This window comes from Choristoneura fumiferana, chromosome 18, assembly GCF_025370935.1.
Source record: "Choristoneura fumiferana chromosome 18, NRCan_CFum_1, whole genome shotgun sequence".
NCBI lineage: Eukaryota > Metazoa > Arthropoda > Insecta > Lepidoptera > Tortricidae > Choristoneura > Choristoneura fumiferana.
Window position 1 is genome coordinate 11,952,353 of NC_133489.1, and position 22,849 is coordinate 11,975,201.

Here is a 22,849-nt window from a genome sequence, read left to right on the forward strand (position 1 = left end):
ATTTAACGTTAAAGGATAATTAACGTTAAACGATTCACCGTTACTTATACAACTTTTTACCGGTATAAAAAATGGTAACGTTATCAGCTATTCATTAAATTAACATTAATTCAAAAGTATCGTTAAATCGTTTTAACGGTATTTATATTACTATTTACCGGTAAGTTTGGGTAACGTTAAATGGCAGATTATCCTCATTTATCGAGCGAGTATGCACGCGCTAAATTGGCAACACTCGGTAGCATAGCAAAAATTACCGATAGTGTTACTTCGGTATCGTTATAATAATGTGAATTGGGTAACATTAACAAGCCCTACAATGTAAAGTAAATTTACCGGTAAAAATAACGGTAATTAGGTAACGTAAAATAATGTTAAGTTATCAATTAACGTAAAATTTTAATACCGGTACTAGGTATTTTTATGATTTTTACCGTTATTTAACGTTACTAATAGTGTGAATTTGGTAACGTTAACAAGCCCTGCTTTGACGCATCACTGACAATCACTGCTCGGCTCGACGCGCGTCAAACAAATTGTCATTAGTTTAGTCAGTGTAATAAAGTGTTATTTCATACATAATACGACTTTACGCACCTGTTAAAATACTGGTTTTGTTTATTTATTAAATTAGAAATAAACATTGTAACATAGAAAGATATAATTTAAAAAAAATGGAGCATTTAACGAGTAAACCACCAAGCAGTGCTAGGGAATATTATGTAAATTTATTTTGTAGTAAATATAAATTAAAACCTTCAAAGGTAACTGATTTATTTCGTTAAAAAAAGTGGTCAAATATTATGTGCCAACATATAATAAATATTAAAAAGTAAACATTTTTAGGGTTCCCATGGCGTTCGCAAGGCTTTGAAATCTTGGTGGTCACTTAGTACTGCTGAACGGCAACCATTTGTTGATAAATTCAACTTGATGCAAGAAAAAATCAAAGAAAATTGTGTTAAGTACCTTAAATCGGTGAAACCATTCATGAAGAAGAAAATAATTGGGTAAAAAGTAACTTTAGTTAAGGAATTCTTTTTATTGCACTGAATAGTTTATTTAACATATAATTCAATATTTACAGAGAAGGAAATGGTCATTGTGTATCTGAACATGTAATTAGCCAGGAAGATAATTCAGAAGACATAAATGGAAGCATACACAATGAAGACACGGACCAGAATAATCAGTATGTTAAACAAATTGTTAATTTTTAATCTAAAATTGGACTAACTCACCAATTCACTAGTTATCTTATGAAGAATAGCAATATTTAGGTATTATACCTTTGAGTTAAAGGCTGCCTAAATAGCACAATGTCTATTCCATTTAACTACAACAAATTTAAATGTTTTAATGTATGGTTATAAGTCATTGTTCTTGTGTGATGTACAATGGCACCAAATATATAACTTTACAATAATTTTGATTATCTATATGAGATATTGATTCTGGGTTTTTATATATTTAGAATAAATGTAACTAATATTTTATTTTCAGAGATCATGCAGCCTCTGTCATTTTTGATCCATATCCAAATGATCCAGCAAGTTCACATGAAATTATTAATGCAACAGAAAAAGTACTAAAACTACCAGAGCCAACACTACCATGTGCTAAGTAAGTATGGCTGGATAAAAAAGGAACAAATAAAATAACCAACACTGATCATCACATCTCACATCCTAGGGTGAATTGACATTAAAAGTACTTACCCTACTAGCAATTTTAGTTTACAAAGCCAAAAAAAAATAGGATTAACAACTAAATAGTATAGGTATTCAGTCAATTGTGGGATACAACATGCTGTTACAAAGGTAGGTTGTCTGCAGCAGCATGCAATATGGGAGGACTTATCAAGTAAGAGAGATGGGGATAAGTCTTAATAAAAAAATAACAGGACCACCAGCCAGTGCTTAAGACATTGAATTTAACTTTACATTTACTCTTTATTTTTTCAACAGAAATGGAAAGGAGCTGTTTGAAATGGTCACTAATGCTACAGGGGAAAATAACTTAGAATGGAAGGATTTATCACAAGTAGAAAAATATAAGTACCGCAGTGCGGTATTTGCCATAAAAAGAGAGTATATTAAAGAATATCAGAATTATTTAGAAAGTTTGCCACCAGTAGACCTGTTTCAGCATTATATTAAAACACTGGAGAGCTACCAAATTGTTTTATTCCCTTTAACCATGTTAACCATACAAGCTAGTCTCCACAGAGGTCTGTATCCCTGAAGAAATTTATACAACATATTTTTTTTTATTCAACTGAATAGCAAACAAGCAAATGGGTCTCCTGATGGTAAGAGCACCCCACCGCCAATAAACATCTGCAACACCAGGGGTAATGCAGATTCGTTGCCAACCTAGAGACCTAAGATGGGATACCTCAAGTGCCAGTAATTTCACTGGCTGTCTTACTCTCCACGCCGAAACACAACAGTGCAAGCACTGCTGCTTCACGGCAGGATTAGTGAGCAAGATGGTGGTAGCAATCCGGGCGGACCTTGCACAAGGTCCTACCACCTGCAACCATGAATCATTAAAAACTGATAACTAAGTAGAAATTGTAATGTAAATTTGCATAGGTCCAGGGCTATAATTTAAGTCTGACTGAGGAACGCAAGTAATCAAGATTAAGAACACAATTTAATAATTATGACATACTTATATTACAACTATAAGATTAATGATCATACAGCATTGATTTGATTCTATTATCTAGGTACAATAATTTATAGTATGTTCTACTTTTAAACTTTAAAAGTTCAAATATTTGTTTACATATTAAAATACAAAATGAGAAAAAATATTTTATACATTTACAAGTAATCTACAACACTACTGGAGTGGAAGCTGAGGAAGAAAATAATGTAAAGGATGTGATGTTAATCTATTTTCCACACAGGACTCCTATTGCCATTCCAGCAACAAATGATGCCAAGAATATTTGGCTCTCTGTTGCACGGAAACTACCATCATCATTGAAATTGCGGTACCAGGTTTTTGCTTTTACTTCTTTCTTTTTTAGTAATCCTTCAGCTTTGTCCAATTTACGATCAACAAAACGCTCCACCTGTAACAAAATAGCATTACAGAAAAAAACAAGTTTAAAGTATAACATATTATGGAATGGGGGAAATGGATTATGAAGGAGTCAAACTACAATGCCCCTTTTTTTTATTTTTTATTTGACTGGATGGCAAACGAGCAAGTGGGTCTCCTGATGGTAAGAATCACCACCTCCCATAAACATCTGCAATAACAGGGATATTGCAGATGCGTTGCCAACCTATAGGCCTAAGATGGGATACCTCAAGTGCCAGTAATTTCACTGGCTGTCTTACTCTCCATGCTGAAACACAATAGTGCAAGCACTGCTGCTTCACGGCAGGATTAGCGAGCAAGATGGTCACAGCAATCTGGGCGGACCTTTCACAAAGTCCTACCACCTGCTCTACCACTACCACTCTTTTGATAATTAGCCTTTCTTTTAGCAATTTTTCAGGCTGGTGGCAGACCGCGGACCATACAATTTATTGGAAAATATTTTGTCACTACTTTGAAAAAAGCTTGTACCTCAAAATTGATACTTTTCTAAGTGAACTTTATGAACATTATTTCAAAGGTCAATTTTGCTGTTGTGTTGATTTGAGATACAAGATTTTTTCAAAGTAGTGACGATTTGTGGCATAACTGATTAACTTGATCCAACTTTTTGAACTCCTATAATTTTTACCATAAAATAATACCCTTTTAAACTGGCCTATATTGTTGATGAATGAGACTGATTTATACTAGTATTTGGACTTTAAAACTATATGATCAAACCAATACACCTGACTGGTTCTATTTCAAAAAAAAGTAGTTAATTTATACAACTCACAGAAAACTTTGACATTCAGGATGACGCAATACCAAAAAAAAATCCGCCTGTGAACCCTGCTGAGTAATATGAATTATCTTTGACAAATAATAATACCTGCAACAAAGTAAATGTAAAATATCATGGACATTCAATATAAACCCAAACAATACAAAATGAATTGATTTAGCATGACCCAAAAGTTTGATCTTTATTATAAGCCCAGCCCCATGTCATCCAAATGTCATAAAACCAGTCAAGCATATTCATAAAAAGATTCCCATAGCAGAGCTAACATGCACACCTAAAACTAGCTTCTAGCCTTATGGCTGATTTATGATTCTGAATGTAAGAAATATGATAAATATGGCAAGGACACAAGTATGACATCATAATATCATAAGGAAGTGGCATCATCATTCCAAGTAAGGTTGATGTAAAATGATTCATAAATCTGTTTTTTTTATGGTATAGGGGGCAAACAAGCAAACAGATTGCCTGATGGTAAACAATTAAAAGAGTCACAAGTGCATTGCCGGCCTTTTAGGTAGGAGTATTATTACTTATTGCAGATAAGTACAATACAAATAGATACAACTTTCTTGTGAGGTAGAGAATCAATAATAAATTTGTAATGTATGAAGGAGAAACCCATGCAACACTATAAGCTAGACCAGAGTGAGATTTATTTAAGTAAAACAAACTACAACATTTTTTATATACCAAATTAGCATTTGTATCAAAGAACTTTATAAAGCTGGACAATTTGAAACAGCTTAATGATACTCAGAAGATCTAATAACCACGACATTCTACTTTTTCTTAATCGCAAGCAAACTTACTTTCTCAAACCAATCTGGAGATTTTCCTGTAGTTTCTTTTTCAATCTTATCACTGATTTTATCAACTTTTTTATTAATTTTATCCCAGTTTATGTCAATGTAACCCTTCTGGCTAGCAATGTGTAGCAGTATTACACTTCCGCCTAGTCCGACTGCTGCGACTTTTCCAATTTTCATAGTAATGAAGCCCGTGATCCTAAAACAGAGGACAGATAATTCAGATATACATTATATTCCATAGAAAATAAGGCAAAAAGACATGCATAGCATGTAGATAAAAATTAAAGCGAAACGAGAAGAAAATGTATTCGAGACAAAGGATGCAATTGTGCAATATATTTAAATACGTACCATCCTGACGCAGTTCCTAAAATTAGCTGTTTAGTTGCAGAAGTCTTTCCAATATCAGCAACAGCTTTTTCGATGAAGTTTTTGGCTTCGTCTACAATCTTTTTAGCATCTTCAGCAGCGTCTTCGGGCTTTGGTTTTGCCATTGTTTACGGGATTTTTTAAATATCTTTACGCAGTTTGATTTTCTGTCCTCACGTCAATCACGGGCCATGGATGTGATTAGTGTTGCCAACTCCTAGAAACCCGCAGTGTTGCCACATTGCCCAAAGAAAAAGTAGCTAAACATAAGGTAAAGTGGCTATTTAAAAAAAAACTGTTAAATAAAAGTAGCTAAAAGTGGCTAAAGAAAAAAAAGACAACATGGAATATTATGTCTTTACTTTTTATATTTCTTTCTCTGACATCGATTTTGAAGACAGTTTTCCATAAATAATTATTTATAATAATAATTAATCTATTTATAATAATTTATTTATTGAAAAATGTCTTCAAAATCGATGTCATCTTGTGTTGTTAAACTTGTTGAAGGTCCGGCTTCTACATTTTGTTCAGGTTTCTTAGTTTTGCCTATTTCTATAAGTAAATTTTCAGAAATGACGTAGGTCTGAAGGATCTGGTGAATCTCTGATTCTCATTAATGAGTTTAAAGTTAGTAAACCCATTCTGTTCCTATGTTTGGTTTTGATAAGTCTCATGACGGAGAAAAGCCTTTCTACTTCGGCGTTGGAATGTGGCAAAGATAATGCTGTCATTGCCAAGTCAGAAAGATCTTCACAATAAATACAACGTAAACGCAAATTACAACGCAGTCCAACACTCAATCGAAATGCACGCAACGCAAGAAAGTGACAACGAACCGAAACAACTGATATTTTAATTAGAATGGGATTTCCAGGTGAAAAAGAAATCAAAGTATCCGACACGACAAAAGACGGCCTACTCCGAAATTCGAAAATTGAAGTTCGTATCGTCCCTCTCACTCGTATTAAATAGTATAAGTGTCAGAGGGACCGCACTTTGCTCGCTTTGTCGCTTTTCATATATATCTCTTGGCACTGTATTCTCATCGTCGTCGAGTTGACAAAAAATGTATCCATTATTGGTCCTAGAATTGTTTAAATTTGTATTCCAAAAGTCACCAGATAAGCGCAAACCATTTTTATCGTCAAAACTTTTTTTTGGTCGCTAAGACTTAAGCAAAAGCCGGTAGTTCTAGCAAGAAAGTTGCCAAATTGGCAACACAGGATGTGATGGATGGATTGGTAGATAGGTACTAATACTTTTTCTGTATATTTCCTTGTATATTATTTATACTACTCTGCTTTTTAGTATCTCTTAGTAGTCTGTGGACAGACAGAGCCATATTTTTCTAAAAAACCAAAACAATAACAGGTACATAAACATAATATTATAAATAAATTTACTTGGATCTATTATTTTACGAAATATTTGAAGGCGTTTTCTGAATTAAGTAAATAATAATGAAACTTAAATACAGAGATTTCGGGCTGAAGAAATCTTTCAATGACACAAACATATCTATGTCGATATATTAATATTTAGTTAATACCGTAAGCTGTTAGTGCTCAGCATTAGAAAATTATTGGTAATATTGTCTTCAAATATGTTATTACCGACACTAAATACCAGGATATTGTACGCTGCTAGAAAAGTTACGGCACTCTTTTCACCTCCCAGATCACTACACAGCAGCTTAGGACTATGGGTAAGAAAGTATAGATATTATTTTTTATGAAATTCTCTTGCTTACCCTGCATATATCGCGTTATGCGTAATATAAATGTGAATTAGTTATTTTCTCATTTAGCCTAACCTCTGTTCCAGGCTGATCTAAGTACTTACCTATTTAACTCATGATAAATCTTATTTTTGTAACCCATTCAGTGCCGTTGACGCCCATCGGCGTCTTGGTGAACCCTCATGTGATGCCGCTGACGTCGATGGGTGTCTGTTCTGTAGAAGCGTCGGCATCGCGGCAAAGTACCGTGCGGCAATGAATGGGTTAAATGTGCCTGAAACTTCTTCCTGTCGTTCATTTGCTCTTTTCCATGATAATATTAAAACTAACATTGTTAATAAGGCATAGCATATCTAGCTTTGTTGTTTTACAATCGATTTAGCAGTTCAGGAGATTATCCCCGTACCCTAGCCCCCTACATAGAAATAAATAGAGACACAAATAATCAAAGCTTACTCCTACATAATATTAGCATAGATTTGTATCATGTTTCTATTTTAGCCACAAGATTTAAACCCTGAAATCAAATTAAAAATTGAAAAACATTGGACTGAAGAGATACAAATTAATCACTCAAATAAAAATGGGGGGTTATGTTATGTTTTGGCTCAGTTCCCATATCCCTCAGGCAACTTGCATATGGGCCATGTTCGAGTCTACACTATATCGGACACTATAGCAAGGTTCCACAAACTAAATGGCAAAAAGGTGATACACCCTATAGGTTGGGATGCCTTTGGATTACCTGCAGAGAATGCAGCTATTGAGAGAAACATTGAACCTCAACATTGGACTGCTACAAATATTGCCTCTATGAAAAAGCAACTCCTCCATTTGGGTTTAAACTTTGACTGGGATAGAGAATTATCAACTTGTGATCCAGAATATTATAAATGGACTCAATATATATTTGTAAAATTATTTGAAAAAGGATTAGCATATCAGAACAAGGTAAATACCTATTGCATATTTGTAGATTTATGTGTACTATGACTGGTTCTGTTGATGATGTGACCAAGTAACTGGCTATAATTCGAAATTTGGTATTTTAGGCTAATGTCAACTGGGACCCAGTTGATCAAACTGTGCTTGCTGACGAGCAAGTAGATGAGCTGGGCTGCTCCTGGCGCTCCGGAGCTAAAGTTGAAAAGAAAACTCTCACACAGTGGTTCATCAAAACTACACAATTTGCACAGAAACTTTATGATGGACTTAGCAGTGATCAGTTAGAGAACTGGAAAGATATCATCAATTTGCAGAAGCATTGGATTGGTGAATGCAATGGGGTAGTAGTGACATTTAAAATGGTAGTAAATGATAAATTGAGGTCTTTGGATATTTGGACATCAGAGCCTTTTAAGTTTATTCATGGAGAATTTTTAACAATAAGTTGTAACAATGTAATGATACAAGAGTCAGCTAACTCTAGCTGTAAAATGTTGAAAGCTATAAATCCAATTACAGATTCAGAAATTCCAGTTTACATTAGTGATGATGTTAATTATGCAGAAGGTAGAGATGTGTACATAGCCTGCCCTTCTATAGATAAATATGACAGAGATCTGGCTAAAAAGCTAAATATTCCTTTGATTTCTACTAACACAAGACTAAACATAGAAACAGAAAATCAAAGAGCTATTGATATAGCAAAAGATAAAAATGTGGGTGGTTATTTTGTTAGTTCTAAACTTAAAGATTGGCTTATATCTAGGCAACGATTTTGGGGCACCCCAATACCTATCATACACTGCCCTAAATGTGGCCCAATACCTGTACCATACAAGGACTTGCCATTAAATCTTCCAATTGATAGTTCTAAACCAGGAAGCAAATCATTAGGAGATCTGAATGATTGGGTAAATTGTAAATGCCCTCAGTGTAATACAAACAGTATGCGAGAAACAGATACTATGGACACATTTGTTGATTCATCATGGTACTATTACCGGTTCCTTGATCCAAAAAACGGTGAAATTCCATTTAGAAAAGAGAATTTGCTAGGATGCACTCCTGTTGACATTTATATTGGTGGAAAAGAGCATGCAGTACTGCACTTATACTATGCTCGGTTTATGAGCTATTTTCTACATTCTCTTGGTTGGACTAAATTTGAAGAACCCTTTAGAAAACTATTGGTACAAGGAATGGTAATGGGCCAGTCTCATAAAATAAAATCATCAGGAAGATATATAAGTGCCGATAATGTTGAAAAGGTAGGTAATCAATATAGAGAAAAAGTTACACAAGAACCTGTGGTAGTACAGTGGGAAAAAATGAGCAAATCTAAACACAATGGTGAAAATCCTGAAAGATTGCTGACTGCATATGGATGTGATACTACCCGCCTTCTAATTTTAGCAGATGTGCCACCAGCTACAAGCAGACATTGGTCAGAAGCAAGTAAGCTAATATATTCTTAAAATGTAAAAAAAAAACCGACTGCCTTAAAAAACTAAAACGAAAAAATAAGTCTAGTAGTTTAGAATCTGTTAAGTAACTTAAAGTTCAACAGCAGTTGGGTTTTTTTTTTTCTCAAATTTCTCATGGTTCGATTTCTAGACTCGAAGATCATAATCTCATCATTTATTGAAATATACAGAGCTATTTACGAGATCGCATTGTTTCATAAACAATTTTTTTCAGCTTTTCCTGGTGTTCTTAACTGGCAACATCGGTTATGGATTACCATGCGAGACTTTCTGAATCACAGGAATGATAAAGTTCTATTGGATAGTAACAATATGTGCAGGGAAGAGATGGACACTTATAATTTGAAATTGTGGGACTCTAGAAATTATTTTACTGCCAACACTACATATCATTTTAAACACACACAAAAACTTAGTGTTGGAATCTCAAGATTACAAGCTTTAACTAATGCTTTGAGGGTAAGTATGTTAATTTGGGTAAGAAGGGTTGAGGTAACTATAGGTAGTCATTCACGATGATGCGTGCCATGGTTCTTATTATAATGTCATTAATGTCTAATTTTGACAAAATCACGCGTCTTCGTGGATGGCACTAGGTATTCAAATCTACATGTACCCTTCTGCTTATACTTATTTTTCAGAACAAAATTCCCCCAGAAATAATAGCGAAAAGTAAAGAATATGAATTAGCACTGGCTTCCTTAATCATAATGCTATCGCCAGTAGCTCCACATTTCTGTTCTGAGTTGTGGGCGGGACTCCTTTCAGCACCAAGGAGACTTTGTGAAGATTCACCTCTAATTGATTGGGAAAAGTCTGTACTTAATCAGAAATGGCCCAAAGTCGATGAGCATTATAAACTGTCCTTTTTATGCAAGGTATGTTTGTATTGGGTGCATACATCAGGCAGACATATTTTTGGTGTGCATTTCAGATAATCAAAATGTTAAATTGTTTTAGGTTGATGGTGTGGACAGATGTGATTTAAAAATAACAGCACCAGTTCTGGACTGTCTTGGTCAAGAACAAGCTATTCAAATAATGCTAGAACAAGAAAAAGTGTCAAATCGTTTAAAAAAAGGCATTGTAAAGACTCATTATGAGTTATATCCAGGATGTCGTGCCATATTGCATATATTTACAGATAGAAGTGTGAAGAAGAAGAAGAAGGAAGTAGAAGTTGATAATGAGGGCTATCGCGTGTGAATTCGCCACTAGAGGCGCTAGTGTAGCTTGAGGTCTCCGAAATGTCAAATCTCATAGTTTTTGGGTGAGCTACGCGGGTATATTTATACTTAATTAGAATAATTTTGTGAATATTTTGCAATATCTGAAATTAATTATGGCAAATATGCGTTCCGGGGCAATGAATGACTGTGTTTTGAGACAGTTTTGTCTTTCGGAAACCTTTGTCTTCCCTTTTTTCCGAACAAAACGGGGACTATGCAACACTGTGGCATGCTCGATATTTTTATGGTACGGTTTTAAGGTGTATTATATATGATTTTAATCTAAACTTTGTTTTCACGCCCGTAATAACAGACTTTCAAAACCATACTTAAAAACCTTACGCAACAGTGCGCCATCTAGTGAGACAAAAAACGATAGCCCTCATTTAGCTGCAGGAAAGTCATAGCATTCATGGTTAAAAAAAAATGTTACTAATTGTTATAAATGGGATGTTTTGTACAAAACGAGCTATACTACTAATAATAGGTAAGGTTGATGTACAAATATGTGATTTATTGTAGTTATGGCAAATACATGTTGTATAAGCTTTATATTATTGTGTTAGTGTCTTAATCACAAAATAATCCAAAAACAAACAGAAAAATTGTAAAACCCCAACATTGTCATTTCAAATTTCAATATCTGAGAAATGGCTGAACCGATTTTAATGAAACATAGGTAAGAACCACCGCAAGGAAACTCGCTTTCACGTTAAAAAAGACTCGAGAGCTACCTACGATGCAATAGACAGACGGACATTATATATTACTATTATATATTCTGTGGCATCGGCGTCAAGCTTATAACACCTGCAAGGCTACTACGAAACTCGAAATTCGTATCGTACCGTCCCTCTCGCTCTCGTATTAAATAGTAGAAGTGTCGGAGGGACGCAGTCTTTTTACGTCGGGGGTTAGTAAAACTTAGATAAAACTAGACAATAATAATATGTTGAAGTTATTTACACAAACAAAAATGCATGAAAAATAAGTTTTTAAATGATCATGTATTTGTAAAGTGCCTCACAATCGAAGTGAAAATCAGAGAACTTTTAAGTTAGGGTTTATAAACTTCGCTCAAACGGCTTGATCTCTTGATGAAGTTTATTTTTTTGACAGTTGACTCAATGACAGTGACAGATCTGCAGTTGGGCACCTACAAATTAACTCAATTGGCTTTGACATCTCGAGCGCGGGAAGGGTAACACGTCATTTCCTGTTCTGGTAGGATTTATCCAATTTTTATAATTTCTGGAGGTGGCTTTTAGTAATCTTAATTCTGTTTTGTAATATAATTTCTGTTTAGTATTTCTGTAGATATAATTCAGGTGATACGTTGTTTCAAATATATAATGTACAGGGGACGGACGTAATGGCGGGTAATTCGGACCCGTCATGCTCCAATGTTCCGGGGGCTCAGTCCGAATCTGAATTGAGGGTAACTGATATGGAATTAGAATCCCCTAATAGCCTTCCATTGGGTCAGCAAACACAATCTTCCTTTCTCGAGAATGATGAAGAAATTTCTGGTGAGTTCATTAAAGTTAAACCTAAGAAAAGACCGTTGGTTAAAACGTCTGACAATGACACTAGAAAAATAACGAAAATTGATCGTACACCTCCGGCTCCGCCTGTTACGAGGCAATGTTATTCCAACCGTGACTTAGGTCCGTTTATTGTGCACGTCGCTCAAAAAGAATCATCACCTGGTTCGGGCTCCTTCCTTAACCCAGTGAAATTTGGCCAATTTATGTTTTCTCAGAGAATTGGGCATATTAAGCAAGGCGGAATAAAGAAAGTAGGACGTAACAGACTTGCCATCGAATTTGATTCTGCGTCCGCTGCTAATGCGTTTATAAATAACGAATGTATAATAAATTCCAATTACACAGCATTCGTGCCCACCTACAATGTTAGCAAAATGTGTATTGTCCGTGGGGTCCCGAAGGATCTCAGCAACGAGGAGTTAGCCGCTAATATAATTACCCCGCAGGATTTTGGTAGGGTTCTCAAGGCGAGACGACTTAATGCAAAAAGAAAAGTAGATGATGTAGTAGAGTGGCTGCCAACGGAAACAGTGGCTCTCACTATTGATGGTCAAAAACTGCCGAGTCGTGTTTTTCTGTTTCACAACTCTTTTGAAACGCAACTGTACAATTACCCGGTCATACAATGTTACCAATGCTGTCGATTTGGTCACGTACAAACGCAGTGTAGATCTCCGCCTCGATGCTCAAGGTGTGCTCAACCTCATGTAAGCCGGGAATGCAAGGTTGAACATGTTTCATGTCTTCACTGTTCTGGTCCTCATTCTGCCACGGATAAAGTATGCCCAGAGTTTGAGCGCCAACAAAAAATTAAACTAACTATGACAGAAGATTCTATTTCTTATGGAGAGGCTTCTCAAAGATTCCCAACAGTCAAACGTTCATTTGCAGATGCGACAAGGGGCTCCCCGCCGCCAAATACCCAATCATATAGGAAAACTATTACAGTGACCCGCAAGCCTCGTCCTCTTCTCTCTGAGGGTTATGATAAAAAAGCGCACCAAGCTTTAATCAATAGCTTCAATATTCCCCCGCCGCAAAATGGTTGTGCTCTTCGTTATTCGAATGACTACATCAACGAAGAAGTAGCTCGAGAGGATACCCTCTTATCTAATGTTACTAACTCTGATAGATCTTTCTATAATGAAGCCCAGTCGAACAACAATGTTTTAGACTCATTACTAGCACACTTATTATGCTTCTTAGTGTAGAAAACTTACCGTCCAACGTCGCTACAAAAGTTGAAACTCTTTGCAACATTTTAAATAAAAAAATTCAAAATGTATACGGCCATCCAGTGGAACGCGCGTAGTATTATTAACAAAAAATCTGAACTTACATACTTTTGCCAAAAATATAACCCTATTGTATTTGCAATCGCTGAAACATGGTTAAAGCCTCAGTCGTCGTTTAATTTATCTGGTCATATTACTTTACGTGATGACAGAGTTGATGGCTGGGACGGGGCAGCTCTGATCATTAAAAAATGTATTCCTTTTGTTAATATCCAAATACCTGCTCATTCCAGTAACCTGTTTATTGTGGCTGCAAATATTTTCAACATTTCTTTTGTCTCTATTTATATTCCTCACCCTTCTCACTCAGTTTTATCAGAACTTTGTTCTATATTAAAAAATATTCCTGAACCCATGATTTTGATGGGTGATCTAAACTGTCACGATATGTCTTGGGGATCGGCCATATCTGACAATAACGGTAAAAAGTTGCTGAGCATTTTCGATGAATTAAATCTGTGCTGTTTAAATGATGGTAGACCTACTAGACGTACGGCTCCTAACCAAAATGTGTCGGCTGTAGATGTTTCTGTGTGCTCTTCAGACCTTGCCTCTGAATTACCATGGAATATCTCAAACAATTCACATAACAGTGATCACTTTCCTATAATCATAACTCTTCCAAATTTCTGTTGCCCCCCAGTCTCACTTCTCCCTTTGCAGAAATACAGATTGTCTAAGGCTGACTGGGACAGCTATTCCCTTTCTCTTGATAGTAAAATAGAAATTCTTTCATCTGATCCTAATATCAACCTTCAAGATGCGCATGACCGTTTTGTTAAAGTAATTCATGAAGCCGCTGAAGAGGCTATTCCTCTTAAGGCTGTAAGGCGTCGGGTTCCATCACAGCCGTGGTGGGACGCTGAATGCTCGGCAGCTGTAAGAGATAGAAATCTGGCAGAAAAGAAATATGTCTCGGATATTAATATTGAAAACTACATAGCTTTTAAAAAAGCCAGAGCTAAATGTAGAAAACTTTTGTCCCTCAAAAAATGTAATGGTTGGAATAAATTTTGCGAATCTGTTTCTCCTTTTACCAATTCTTCAATTGTTTGGCAAAATATCAGAAATTTCCGAAAGGGCAAGGCTCCCCCTTCTGGTTATGCTTCTTCTCTAGCATGGACTGAGGATTTCCTGAATAAATTAGCTCCCCCAACAGTTCCACTTTCTAGCGATATACCTACTGTGTACCACTTCAGCCATTCTGATCATTTTTTGAGTAGGAAATTTGACTTAGACGAACTCAAGTCAGTTTTTTCATCGATAACAGATTCGGCCCCAGGTAGGGATGGTATAATTTATTCTTTTTTAAAAAAGGCTGGAACTCTTTTTCATTCTTTTCTGTTGGATCTTATAAATAAAATATTCGAAACAGGTGATATTCCCAAAATCTGGAAACAGCAACTAATCCTTCCTATCCTTAAAGCTGGAAAAGACCCTGAGGATCACAATTCTCATAGACCGATCGCCCTATCATCAGTTATGTGCAAAGTGGCTGAGCATCTGCTCAAAAATAGGCTTGAGTGGTATGTGGAAAATACAGGTGCTCTATCGTCAACTCAATTTGGCTTCAGAAAAGGCAAAAGTGTTACTGACAGCCATGCTCTGTTATCGACAGACGTGAGGTTGGCATTCACACAAAAACAGTCCGTTGTCTCGGTTTTTCTTGATATATCTGCGGCTTATGACAATGTCCTACTCTCGGTGCTCAGAAGTAAACTGCGTCAGATAGGTGTTCCGGAGAAAGTGGTTTGTTTTATAAATAATATTATATCTGGTAGGGAGATTTCATTGCGATTGCCAAATTGTCAGGGATGCAGTAGACTGGTGTGGAAGGGCCTGCCCCAAGGCTCGGTGTTAAGTCCACTTTTGTATAACATTTACACCTCTGACTTAGATCAGGCTATTAACCAGCATTGTAATATACTCCAGTATGCTGATGATATTGCCATTTATGCGATTAGTAAAAACGTTGACCAAGCTGCTACTTTTATAAATAGAGCTCTTGATTCTCTGGGTCTGTGGCTTGACGCTCATGGTTTAGATTTATCACCTTCAAAAAGCGTCGCTTTGGTATTTTCTAGGCAACGTTTTATAACCCCAGTAAATATAACATTCCGCTCTCACCAAATCTCCCTTCAAGATAAAGCTAGATTTCTTGGTGTAGTTTTTGACTCTAAATTGTCGGGCTCTGAACATATTAACTATGTAGTTAGCAAATGTGAAAAAAATATTAATATTTTGCGTTGCCTATCTGGTGCTTGGTGGGGTGCCCACCCTTATTCTCAAAAATTACTGTATAATGCTTTAATAAGGTCGCACTTAGATTTCGGCTCTATCATTTTAGAACCCTGTAATTTGGTAAATCTTAGAAGACTTGACCAGGTTCAATCTAAAGCACTAAGGTTAGTAACAGGGGCTATGAAGTCGTCACCCATTAAAGCTCTACAGGTTGAATGTTCGGAGCCTCCTTTAAATATTCGCCGTCAATACCTGGCAGATAGATATATCTTTCGTGTAGCCCAATTTGATAATCATCCTCTTTTTCCTAAGCTAGAATTACTTCAAAACTATACTGAAATAAACGTCTATTGGCGCAGGAAAACAAAACCTAATACTTTAATTAGTTTCAACAGATTAAACAGCTTTAATGCTCCTATAGCAACATTTTCTAAATTGCCCATATATTTAGTTTCCTTTCAGGCCCTTACTTTTCACCCGAAAATAGTAAAATTAGGAATTCAAAAAAGTTCCTCAGCGGCCAATGACAAGTTCTTGTCGGCAATCAGGGACAAGTGGCAGGACTGGAATTTGTTTTTCACGGATGCTTCAAAACTTAATAAAGATGAACCTGTTGGGTGTGCCTTTATTCATGATAATTCACGATCAACCTATCAATTTCAATTGCCTCCTATATCAAATATTTTTACTGGAGAATGTTCAGCGATTCTAAAAGTAATTAAATATATAAAGAGCATAGAATAGTTAAATCAATTATTTTCTCGGACAGTCTCAGTGCCATCCAAGCCCTTTCATGTAATTCTATTAAAAATTGTGCTAAGTCGGCAATAGTATGTCTTCTAAAGGAAGCTCTTCTTTCTTGCCACTTGATGAACCTGGAGGTGAAGATATCCTGGATTCCTAGTCATAAGGGCATTAGTGGGAATGAAGCTGTAGACAAGGCAGCTAGGGAAGCTGCTACTGGAAGTAGCCACTCTGTACATCAATGCTTTAGTAATGATTTAGCCGCTCTCTCAACGTTGATGTTGTTTGATTCGTGGTCCAACGAATGGAACACGAACAACAAACTACAATTTTATAAAATCCAGAACAATATTCCTCGTCGTCCTTGGTTTTTCAAATTTAAATTCAAGAAAAAAGTGACAAGCTGTTTGATTCGACTTAGACTGGGTCACGTGTGCTCTCCAGAATTTCTACACAAGATTAAAATTAAAAATGATCCTATGTGTGAATGCCGTAAGGACATTGGATCATTAGATCATATATTTTTTAACTGCCCTCTGAATAAGTTTGACATTTATGATGATCTTATAAAATTAAAGACTGAGCTCCCGACTAACGTCCGTACCCTTTTAGCTAACTTTAAAGAAATTGTTATTTACCTTTTGGCTGAATTTATTGACAAAAACGATATCAAGCTGTAAACAATGCTTCACATTATAAATTTTTAATTGTTGCATTTAGGTATGTGTGTAAATGAAATGTAAAAATATTGTAAACTAATTGCCACAGTGTCCCTTCCCTGGGTTATTTTAATCGCTCCACAAAAGAGATAGTCAAAATCACGCAATTTGACGTGACATTGGCAAAGTGCCTCGCAGCAAACGCCATATATCAAAAAAAAAAAAAAAAAAAAAAATTAACTCAATTAAACAATATACTCTGATCCAGTACCTACGATTTTTTTCTAAATAATTGATGAGTTTATTTTTTCTCGCTGTATGCAGTTTCTTAATTCTTAAATGCATTTAAGCGAAAACTACATTTCAGACCAATTCAGAATATTTTTGACACTAATGATGAAGAAATCGCCTCCGCTCACAGCTTGCAAAAACATTTGATTTGAGTTGAATTTAAAGTGAACAAGTTATTGCAAATTAGGATACAGCATTATTGTGCTAATGTCCTTCTTATTAAACTGGCCTATTGAGTACCGCGAACAATAGGTAAGACGCGTGTATTTAAATAAACACAGATGTAAAATCTTATTGGAATTCCTCACTGTACTTAAAATCCCTCAGCTAGGCAAAAGATGCATTAGCTCAGAAAATATACGCAATACGAAGCAAGAGTAATTGCTGGAGCCAAAATTATTTATCCTTGATATGCTGCTTTACGAAACCACAATAATGCTGTAATATAAACAAAACAATAATAATAATTAAAAACTTAAACTATCTGTACTTTGATTGATATCTTGTTGTTTCTTGAATCGTGATTTAAACACAAATTAATTTTATAATATTGACGGTTGAAAGGAGAAATTGTCTATTTTTTTAAGCAACATTTTTTAAGATAGTGAGTTATTACCAAATCATTTATTAATCAATTTACATTATTTTGTACACTTAAAAAGTCACATACATAAAAACAAAAAGAATGAACCTAAGAAATATTAACTAACTATAACTATCAGCAATGTACAGTCTAAAAAAAATAAAAATACATAAAAAAAACCAACCTAAAAATTCCCTTCCTGCATCATGCTCCGTTCAAAAGTGAGTGAGTTATTTACATGTTCGGAATCAGTGAATTTTTCTCTGTCATTGTCTCAAATTTTTCACAAAAATGTTGCTTTGTCAATTTCTTCTTTCAACCACTGAACTGTATATTTATGACATAATCTAGACATGGGGAGGAATGTGGTGATATATCCTTCAAATTTTTATTTTCCAGATTTATATTTGATGAAATCCTAAACATGATCTCAACAGAATACCGTTTAGAGAAATTAAACTGTGATTAAAAAAATAATAATTTTAAACCAAAGATGCAAGCAAAGAAAAGATATATGCTTCTTGCCTTTTCATGTGCTGTTTTATTTTACTTCTACTTTAATGGCCAACATATAAAATCAGATATAGTTCAAAGCAGCTATTTGGATCAACTGCCGTCATATGCAACTCTGGATGAACTATCAGAGATGCCTCCACTGGAGCAGAGAAAGCCACGTGCGGCTGCAAGGCCTTGGCGTATGGAAACTTGTTTTGATTTTACAAAATGTGGAATTGATCCTAAGATCTATGTTTACCCCACTGATGGCCCTGTTAGTGCATCATATCGTAAAGTATTGTCAGTTATAAGGGAATCTCAGTATGCAACAAAAGACCCCAATGAAGCTTGCCTATTTCTACCAGCTGTGGATACTCTAGATGCAGATCCACTGTCTCCGGAACATGCTCCTGATGTGGCAGCTCACTTGTCCAGGTTGCCATATTGGAACAATGGTCGTAACCAATTAATATTCAATTTGTATGCTGGGACATGGCCTGATTACTCTGAAAGTTCTTTAGGCTTTGACCCTGGTGAGGCCATACTAGCCCGAGCTAGTGCGTCAGAGACAATTTTCCGTGAAGGGTTTGATATTTCTCTGCCATTGTTCCACAAGGAACATCCAGAACATGGTGGCGCGCCTGCCGCGGCCACAGCCAACCCCTTCCCGGCCCCTCGGCGGCATTTATTAGCATTCAAAGGTAAACGCTATGTGCATGGAATCGGGAGCGAAACGAGAAACTCCCTCTGGCACTTGCATGACGGGGCTAATCTGGTTTTGGTAACAACATGTCGCCATGGTAAATCCTGGAAACATTTGAGAGATGAACGATGTGATGAAGATAATCGAGAATATGACAAGTGAGTAGTTTGTAATTTAAATTTTACTCAATTTAATCTAAAATAAAACGGCAAGAGTGAAAGCCATAAAAAAAGTATGATGATGATCAAGTCCACTTTCTGCAGCTGGATGGTTTTTTGAGAATTAAATAAAGATGCCACATAACTCTCATATACAACATGTTACTTTTGGTTTCTGTTAAATTTAAGGGACTATTCAACAGGTCAAATATAGTTAATTTCTCATAATCAAGAATTAAGATAATTGATTATGCACTTTAAAACAGGTTAAAAGGTGTTTATGATTCGCACACACTCATTAGCAAGAGAAAGTTGAAAGGTTAGGTAGTGGCTTCTCATGAGGCTGCTGACATAGTCACATTTGGTGCTTACGCCAAATTAAAATATTAGACAAAAAAAGTGAGTTTCATGTCATGTCCATGTCACTCATCAAGTTTGTGAATTGTACAATTTGACCTTTTAATAATGTTTATGTTACAGTCGAGTGCATAAACTTAGCAAAAGTTTTATCAAAAATATCTGAACACGCTTCTACGCCGTTAACAATAGAGTTGTGTACAGATATTTTTGATAAAATTTTTGCTCACAAGTTTATGAACTCGACTGTACATTGTATGCATAAAATATTTTTTAGGCCAAAAACTCATTTAATTACCAAGTAGCTCCTAAGTATTAAAGAAAAAGAACTGAGCCATCTATTGAAGCTTTGTGTATAGGTTGTAATAAGACTGAAGACCTTATTCATTTTCTTTTGGAATGTGATCAGAATAAGGACATCAGAGGCAGGTATTTGGATGGTATGGGCTTGTTCAATGGAGGTGTAAATGTAGTTCTTAGTCAACCGCTTTCAGAAGAAGCGATGCTGTTTACAGATGCATTCGACATGCCTTTACATCCAGAGACATGGTTTCAGGGCAAGGGAGAGCGTGATATCTGTAGTGTGATGTATATAAGTGAGGCTCCCCATGAAGCTGACATAGTCACATTTGGTGTACTAAAGCCTCGTTAAAATATCGAAGTTAACGGAAATCAAGATAAACACGGTGTAGTTAACCAAAACACACAGCACCTCACAACAATAATGCGCTTTTCAACCAAGTATAAAGTTTCCTCGCAGGTTCGATTACGAGCAGCTGCTGGCAAACTCTACGTTCTGCCTGGTGGCGCGCGGGCGGCGCCTGGGCTCGTACCGCTTCCTGGAGGCGCTGGCGGCGGGCTGCGTGCCCGTGCTGCTGAGCAACGGCTGGCGGCTGCCGTTCGACGAGCGCGTCGACTGGCGCCGCGCCGCTGTCTGGGCTGACGAGCGGCTGCTGCTGCAGGTACGTCCCCCACTTCAGAGTTACATAGTAGTACTGCATCCGGAGAGGCGCACATGCATTCGATTGAAAGTCGCCTCCAGTCGTGCTTAACTTCGAGTATTTAATTTATCGCTCACTGCGCTTCCTGTCTAAGAGTATAATGTGTACCTTACCTACTTCTGCCTCCTGCACCACATATATTTATTTCCTGAAGGATCCTAGCCTAAAGGACTAATGTTGTACATAGCAACCTGTATGATCAATTGCTGATTACATTTGTTGCATAGGTCCCGGAATTGGTGCGGTCTGTGACGCCTGAACGTATACTCGCATTACGGCAGCAAACTCAGCTGCTATGGGAGCAATATTTCTCTTCAATCGAAAAGATAGTTTTTACTACAATCGAAGTAAGACGTATTTTTAATATAAAAGCAGAGCAAAGCATCTTTATTAAGCGTTGTATAGGTAATAATAACGATTAAAATGATTGGCAGATAATATTCGAGCGAGTGCTAATGCACAGATCGTCGCGGCAACGCGAGGCGCTGATCTGGAACAGTTCGCCGGGTGGTCTCGGCACGCTGGCTACGTACGGGGACTCCCGCGCGCAGCTGCCAGGCGGGGCGGTGGCGCCCGCGCGCGCCCCCGCGCCCCCCCGCGCCCCCGCGGGCCCCGCGCCGCTCCCCGCGCCCGTGGTGCCGCTCGCCTCGCCCCCGCCCACGCCCGGGGACACCTTCACTGCGCTACTCTACGTGCAAGCGACGTCGCCCGCCTTGCATAAATTGCTCGCTAATATTGCTGCCAGTGAACACTGTGAAAAAGTTAGTGTTCTACATTATTTTGAAAAGGAACCGAATTTTATGTATTTGACGCACCCTCTTCAAACGTACAAAATTATTCTTATGTTTTTTTTTTTCAGTATTTTATCTGGATATAAAAATGATTTATCTTATATAAGCATATACGGCTCTATGGCTAGTTAAGCAACTAGCTATAGAGCCTAAAGCCGTATTCACATTTATCTGTCGTGTTGTGTCGTGACGCATCAGAAAGGTATCGGTTTCATACATTTTATATGGTTGCGTTCACATTTATCTGATGCAGTTTGTTGTGATGGCTTGTGTTGTGTCGCATCAAAACTATATATAGAGAGAGAGAGAGAAGAGAGAGAGAGAGAGACAGAGAGCGAGCACACAACATAACACGACAGATAAATGTGAATGCGGCTTAAAGCACGTAAAATAGGTAATAAATAATGGCTTAGGTATATTACACCAGCGAAGGTATCTATCAGTTGAGGTGATGACAGGGGGGGGACAGTTGCCTATACCGTACTAATTCATGTCGATAGCGCCGCCATCTCCTTTATCTAACCTAAAATAAAACAGATTGTTGTCGTTTGTTTCAGATAGATGTCACTGAAAGCTTGAGATCACAAAATTGTTATTTATTAAAAAAATATTTTGTCGTGATAATTACCGCAAAAATGAACTATTTTTCGAAATTGACAATCGTATTGTAATTTCTAATATAAAAGTCACATAATTGTATCCGCTCAGTAGTTACAAATATTTTTTGTGTAGCAACCCTCTATGTCAGGCCGGCGTCTATTCGCGCTCAACAAGGAACAAGATGGCTACGTTACAATCGAAACTCAAGTGCTCAGACCACATAAAAAGTAAAGACAGTGCTGCAAACGGAAAATTGAGGCTGGTTTAAACTTTAAGAAGACTGAATTCAAGCGGTCTCACTTCTCTTTGCAGCCCTGTTTTAGTTTTTATGTGGTTTGAGCTGGGAAGCAAATCCAGTAAAGTAAAAGAATACCTGTGACTATTAATAGCTATACGTATGATGGATATATACATCAATGGTACTAGTTATGAAATGCAGACGGCGCTCAAAACGGTCTGCATGAATGAGACGAGAGAGGCTCTCTTTTCCCCGTAATAATATATACTACTTTGGTGATGAGGTGCGAACTGTTTATTGTGTAGTGGGTAATGCGATGGTCGGTTGGCACAGGTGGTTATCGTATGGGACAGCGAGCGCGCGGCGCCGGCGCTGGCGTCGCTACCGCGCGCTGCGGGCGACGCGCGCGACCCGCTGCCCGTGCTCGTCATAGACGCCACGACGCATTACCCCGGGTAACTATTACATCACTACGTGTACTACGTATTGCGCATAGTCCAATACTCTGCGGCAGATAAACTCTTCGTTTTATTCCTTGCTCTGCTCATTGCGCTGCTGCTACGTGCTGTGTTACATTTAGGGCCGGCCTTAAGTAGCCATCTAGGCGCCACGGGCGAGTCTTGCTTGTTTTGTTTTGATACGACAAGCGACGAAATGACAGG

The 22,849-nt window shown here is 37.0% G+C and overlaps 4 protein-coding genes across 8 annotated transcripts; 3 read left to right on the top strand and 1 right to left on the bottom strand.

Annotated features, from left to right (window-relative positions):
- Window positions 1-525: 525 nt before the first annotated feature.
- On the top strand, window positions 526-2,560 carry LOC141438140 (uncharacterized). 2 transcript variants are annotated; one of them, XM_074101858.1, is made up of 5 exons: window positions 526-764; window positions 847-1,010; window positions 1,088-1,192; window positions 1,504-1,623; window positions 1,968-2,560. In XM_074101858.1, the coding sequence occupies exons 1-5, from the start codon at window positions 675-677 to the stop codon at window positions 2,242-2,244; spliced, it is 756 nt and encodes a 251-aa protein (XP_073957959.1). In that variant the 5' UTR covers window positions 526-674; the 3' UTR covers window positions 2,245-2,560. The 2 variants fall into 2 exon arrangements, with proteins under 2 accessions (XP_073957959.1, XP_073957960.1); XM_074101859.1 differs by having other exon boundaries at window positions 679-764; window positions 834-1,010.
- Window positions 2,561-2,657: 97 nt separating this feature from the next.
- LOC141438141 (FUN14 domain-containing protein 1-like) lies at window positions 2,658-5,298 on the bottom strand. 2 transcript variants are annotated; one of them, XM_074101861.1, is made up of 4 exons: window positions 5,068-5,298; window positions 4,717-4,912; window positions 3,896-3,991; window positions 2,658-3,085 (listed from the first exon to the last, which is right to left on the bottom strand). In XM_074101861.1, the coding sequence occupies exons 1-3, from the start codon at window positions 5,208-5,210 to the stop codon at window positions 3,911-3,913; spliced, it is 420 nt and encodes a 139-aa protein (XP_073957962.1). In that variant the 5' UTR covers window positions 5,211-5,298; the 3' UTR covers window positions 2,658-3,085; window positions 3,896-3,910. The 2 variants fall into 2 exon arrangements, with proteins under 2 accessions (XP_073957962.1, XP_073957961.1); XM_074101860.1 differs by lacking the exon at window positions 3,896-3,991 and having other exon boundaries at window positions 5,068-5,297.
- Window positions 5,299-6,348: 1,050 nt separating this feature from the next.
- LeuRS-m (Leucyl-tRNA synthetase, mitochondrial) lies at window positions 6,349-11,036 on the top strand. The gene is made up of 6 exons (XM_074101852.1): window positions 6,349-6,793; window positions 7,328-7,777; window positions 7,879-9,226; window positions 9,470-9,714; window positions 9,897-10,133; window positions 10,216-11,036. Exons 1-6 carry the CDS (start codon window positions 6,692-6,694, stop codon window positions 10,459-10,461), a joined length of 2,628 nt encoding a protein of 875 aa, XP_073957953.1. The 5' UTR covers window positions 6,349-6,691; the 3' UTR covers window positions 10,462-11,036.
- Window positions 11,037-17,201: 6,165 nt separating this feature from the next.
- On the top strand, window positions 17,202-22,843 carry ttv (exostosin glycosyltransferase 1 ttv). Of its 3 annotated transcripts, none has more exons than XM_074101854.1 (6): window positions 17,202-17,513; window positions 18,244-19,200; window positions 20,318-20,519; window positions 20,786-20,905; window positions 20,993-21,319; window positions 22,521-22,843. In XM_074101854.1, the coding sequence occupies exons 2-6, from the start codon at window positions 18,338-18,340 to the stop codon at window positions 22,644-22,646; spliced, it is 1,638 nt and encodes a 545-aa protein (XP_073957955.1). In that variant the 5' UTR covers window positions 17,202-17,513; window positions 18,244-18,337; the 3' UTR covers window positions 22,647-22,843. The 3 variants fall into 3 exon arrangements, with proteins under 3 accessions (XP_073957955.1, XP_073957957.1, XP_073957956.1); XM_074101856.1 differs by having other exon boundaries at window positions 17,204-17,237; XM_074101855.1 differs by lacking the exon at window positions 17,202-17,513 and adding an exon at window positions 17,520-18,065.
- Window positions 22,844-22,849: the final 6 nt, after the last annotated feature.

Bases quoted from the DNA above. Each gene is read 5' to 3' on its own strand.
- LeuRS-m (XM_074101852.1), top strand. From the start codon at position 6,692: ATGTTATTACCGACACTAAATACCAGGATATTGTACGCTGCTAGAAAA. The intron at 9,227-9,469 runs GTAAGCTAATAT...AATTTTTTTCAG, and splicing joins CAGACATTGGTCAGAAGCAA to CTTTTCCTGGTGTTCTTAAC. The intron at 9,715-9,896 runs GTAAGTATGTTA...CTTATTTTTCAG, and splicing joins CTTTAACTAATGCTTTGAGG to AACAAAATTCCCCCAGAAAT.
- LOC141438140 (XM_074101858.1), top strand. From the start codon at position 675: ATGGAGCATTTAACGAGTAAACCACCAAGCAGTGCTAGGGAATATTAT. The intron at 765-846 runs GTAACTGATTTA...AAACATTTTTAG, and splicing joins ATAAATTAAAACCTTCAAAG to GGTTCCCATGGCGTTCGCAA. The intron at 1,624-1,967 runs GTAAGTATGGCT...TTTTTTCAACAG, and splicing joins CCAACACTACCATGTGCTAA to AAATGGAAAGGAGCTGTTTG.
- LOC141438141 (XM_074101860.1), bottom strand. From the start codon at position 5,210: ATGGCAAAACCAAAGCCCGAAGACGCTGCTGAAGATGCTAAAAAGATT. The intron at 4,913-5,067 runs GTACGTATTTAA...CCTCTGTTTTAG, and splicing joins TTAGGAACTGCGTCAGGATG to GATCACGGGCTTCATTACTA. The intron at 3,086-4,716 runs GTAAGTTTGCTT...ATTTTGTTACAG, and splicing joins CTCCAGATTGGTTTGAGAAA to GTGGAGCGTTTTGTTGATCG.
- ttv (XM_074101854.1), top strand. From the start codon at position 18,338: ATGCAAGCAAAGAAAAGATATATGCTTCTTGCCTTTTCATGTGCTGTT. The intron at 20,520-20,785 runs GTACGTCCCCCA...TTTGTTGCATAG, and splicing joins ACGAGCGGCTGCTGCTGCAG to GTCCCGGAATTGGTGCGGTC. The intron at 21,320-22,520 runs GTTAGTGTTCTA...CGGTTGGCACAG, and splicing joins CCAGTGAACACTGTGAAAAA to GTGGTTATCGTATGGGACAG.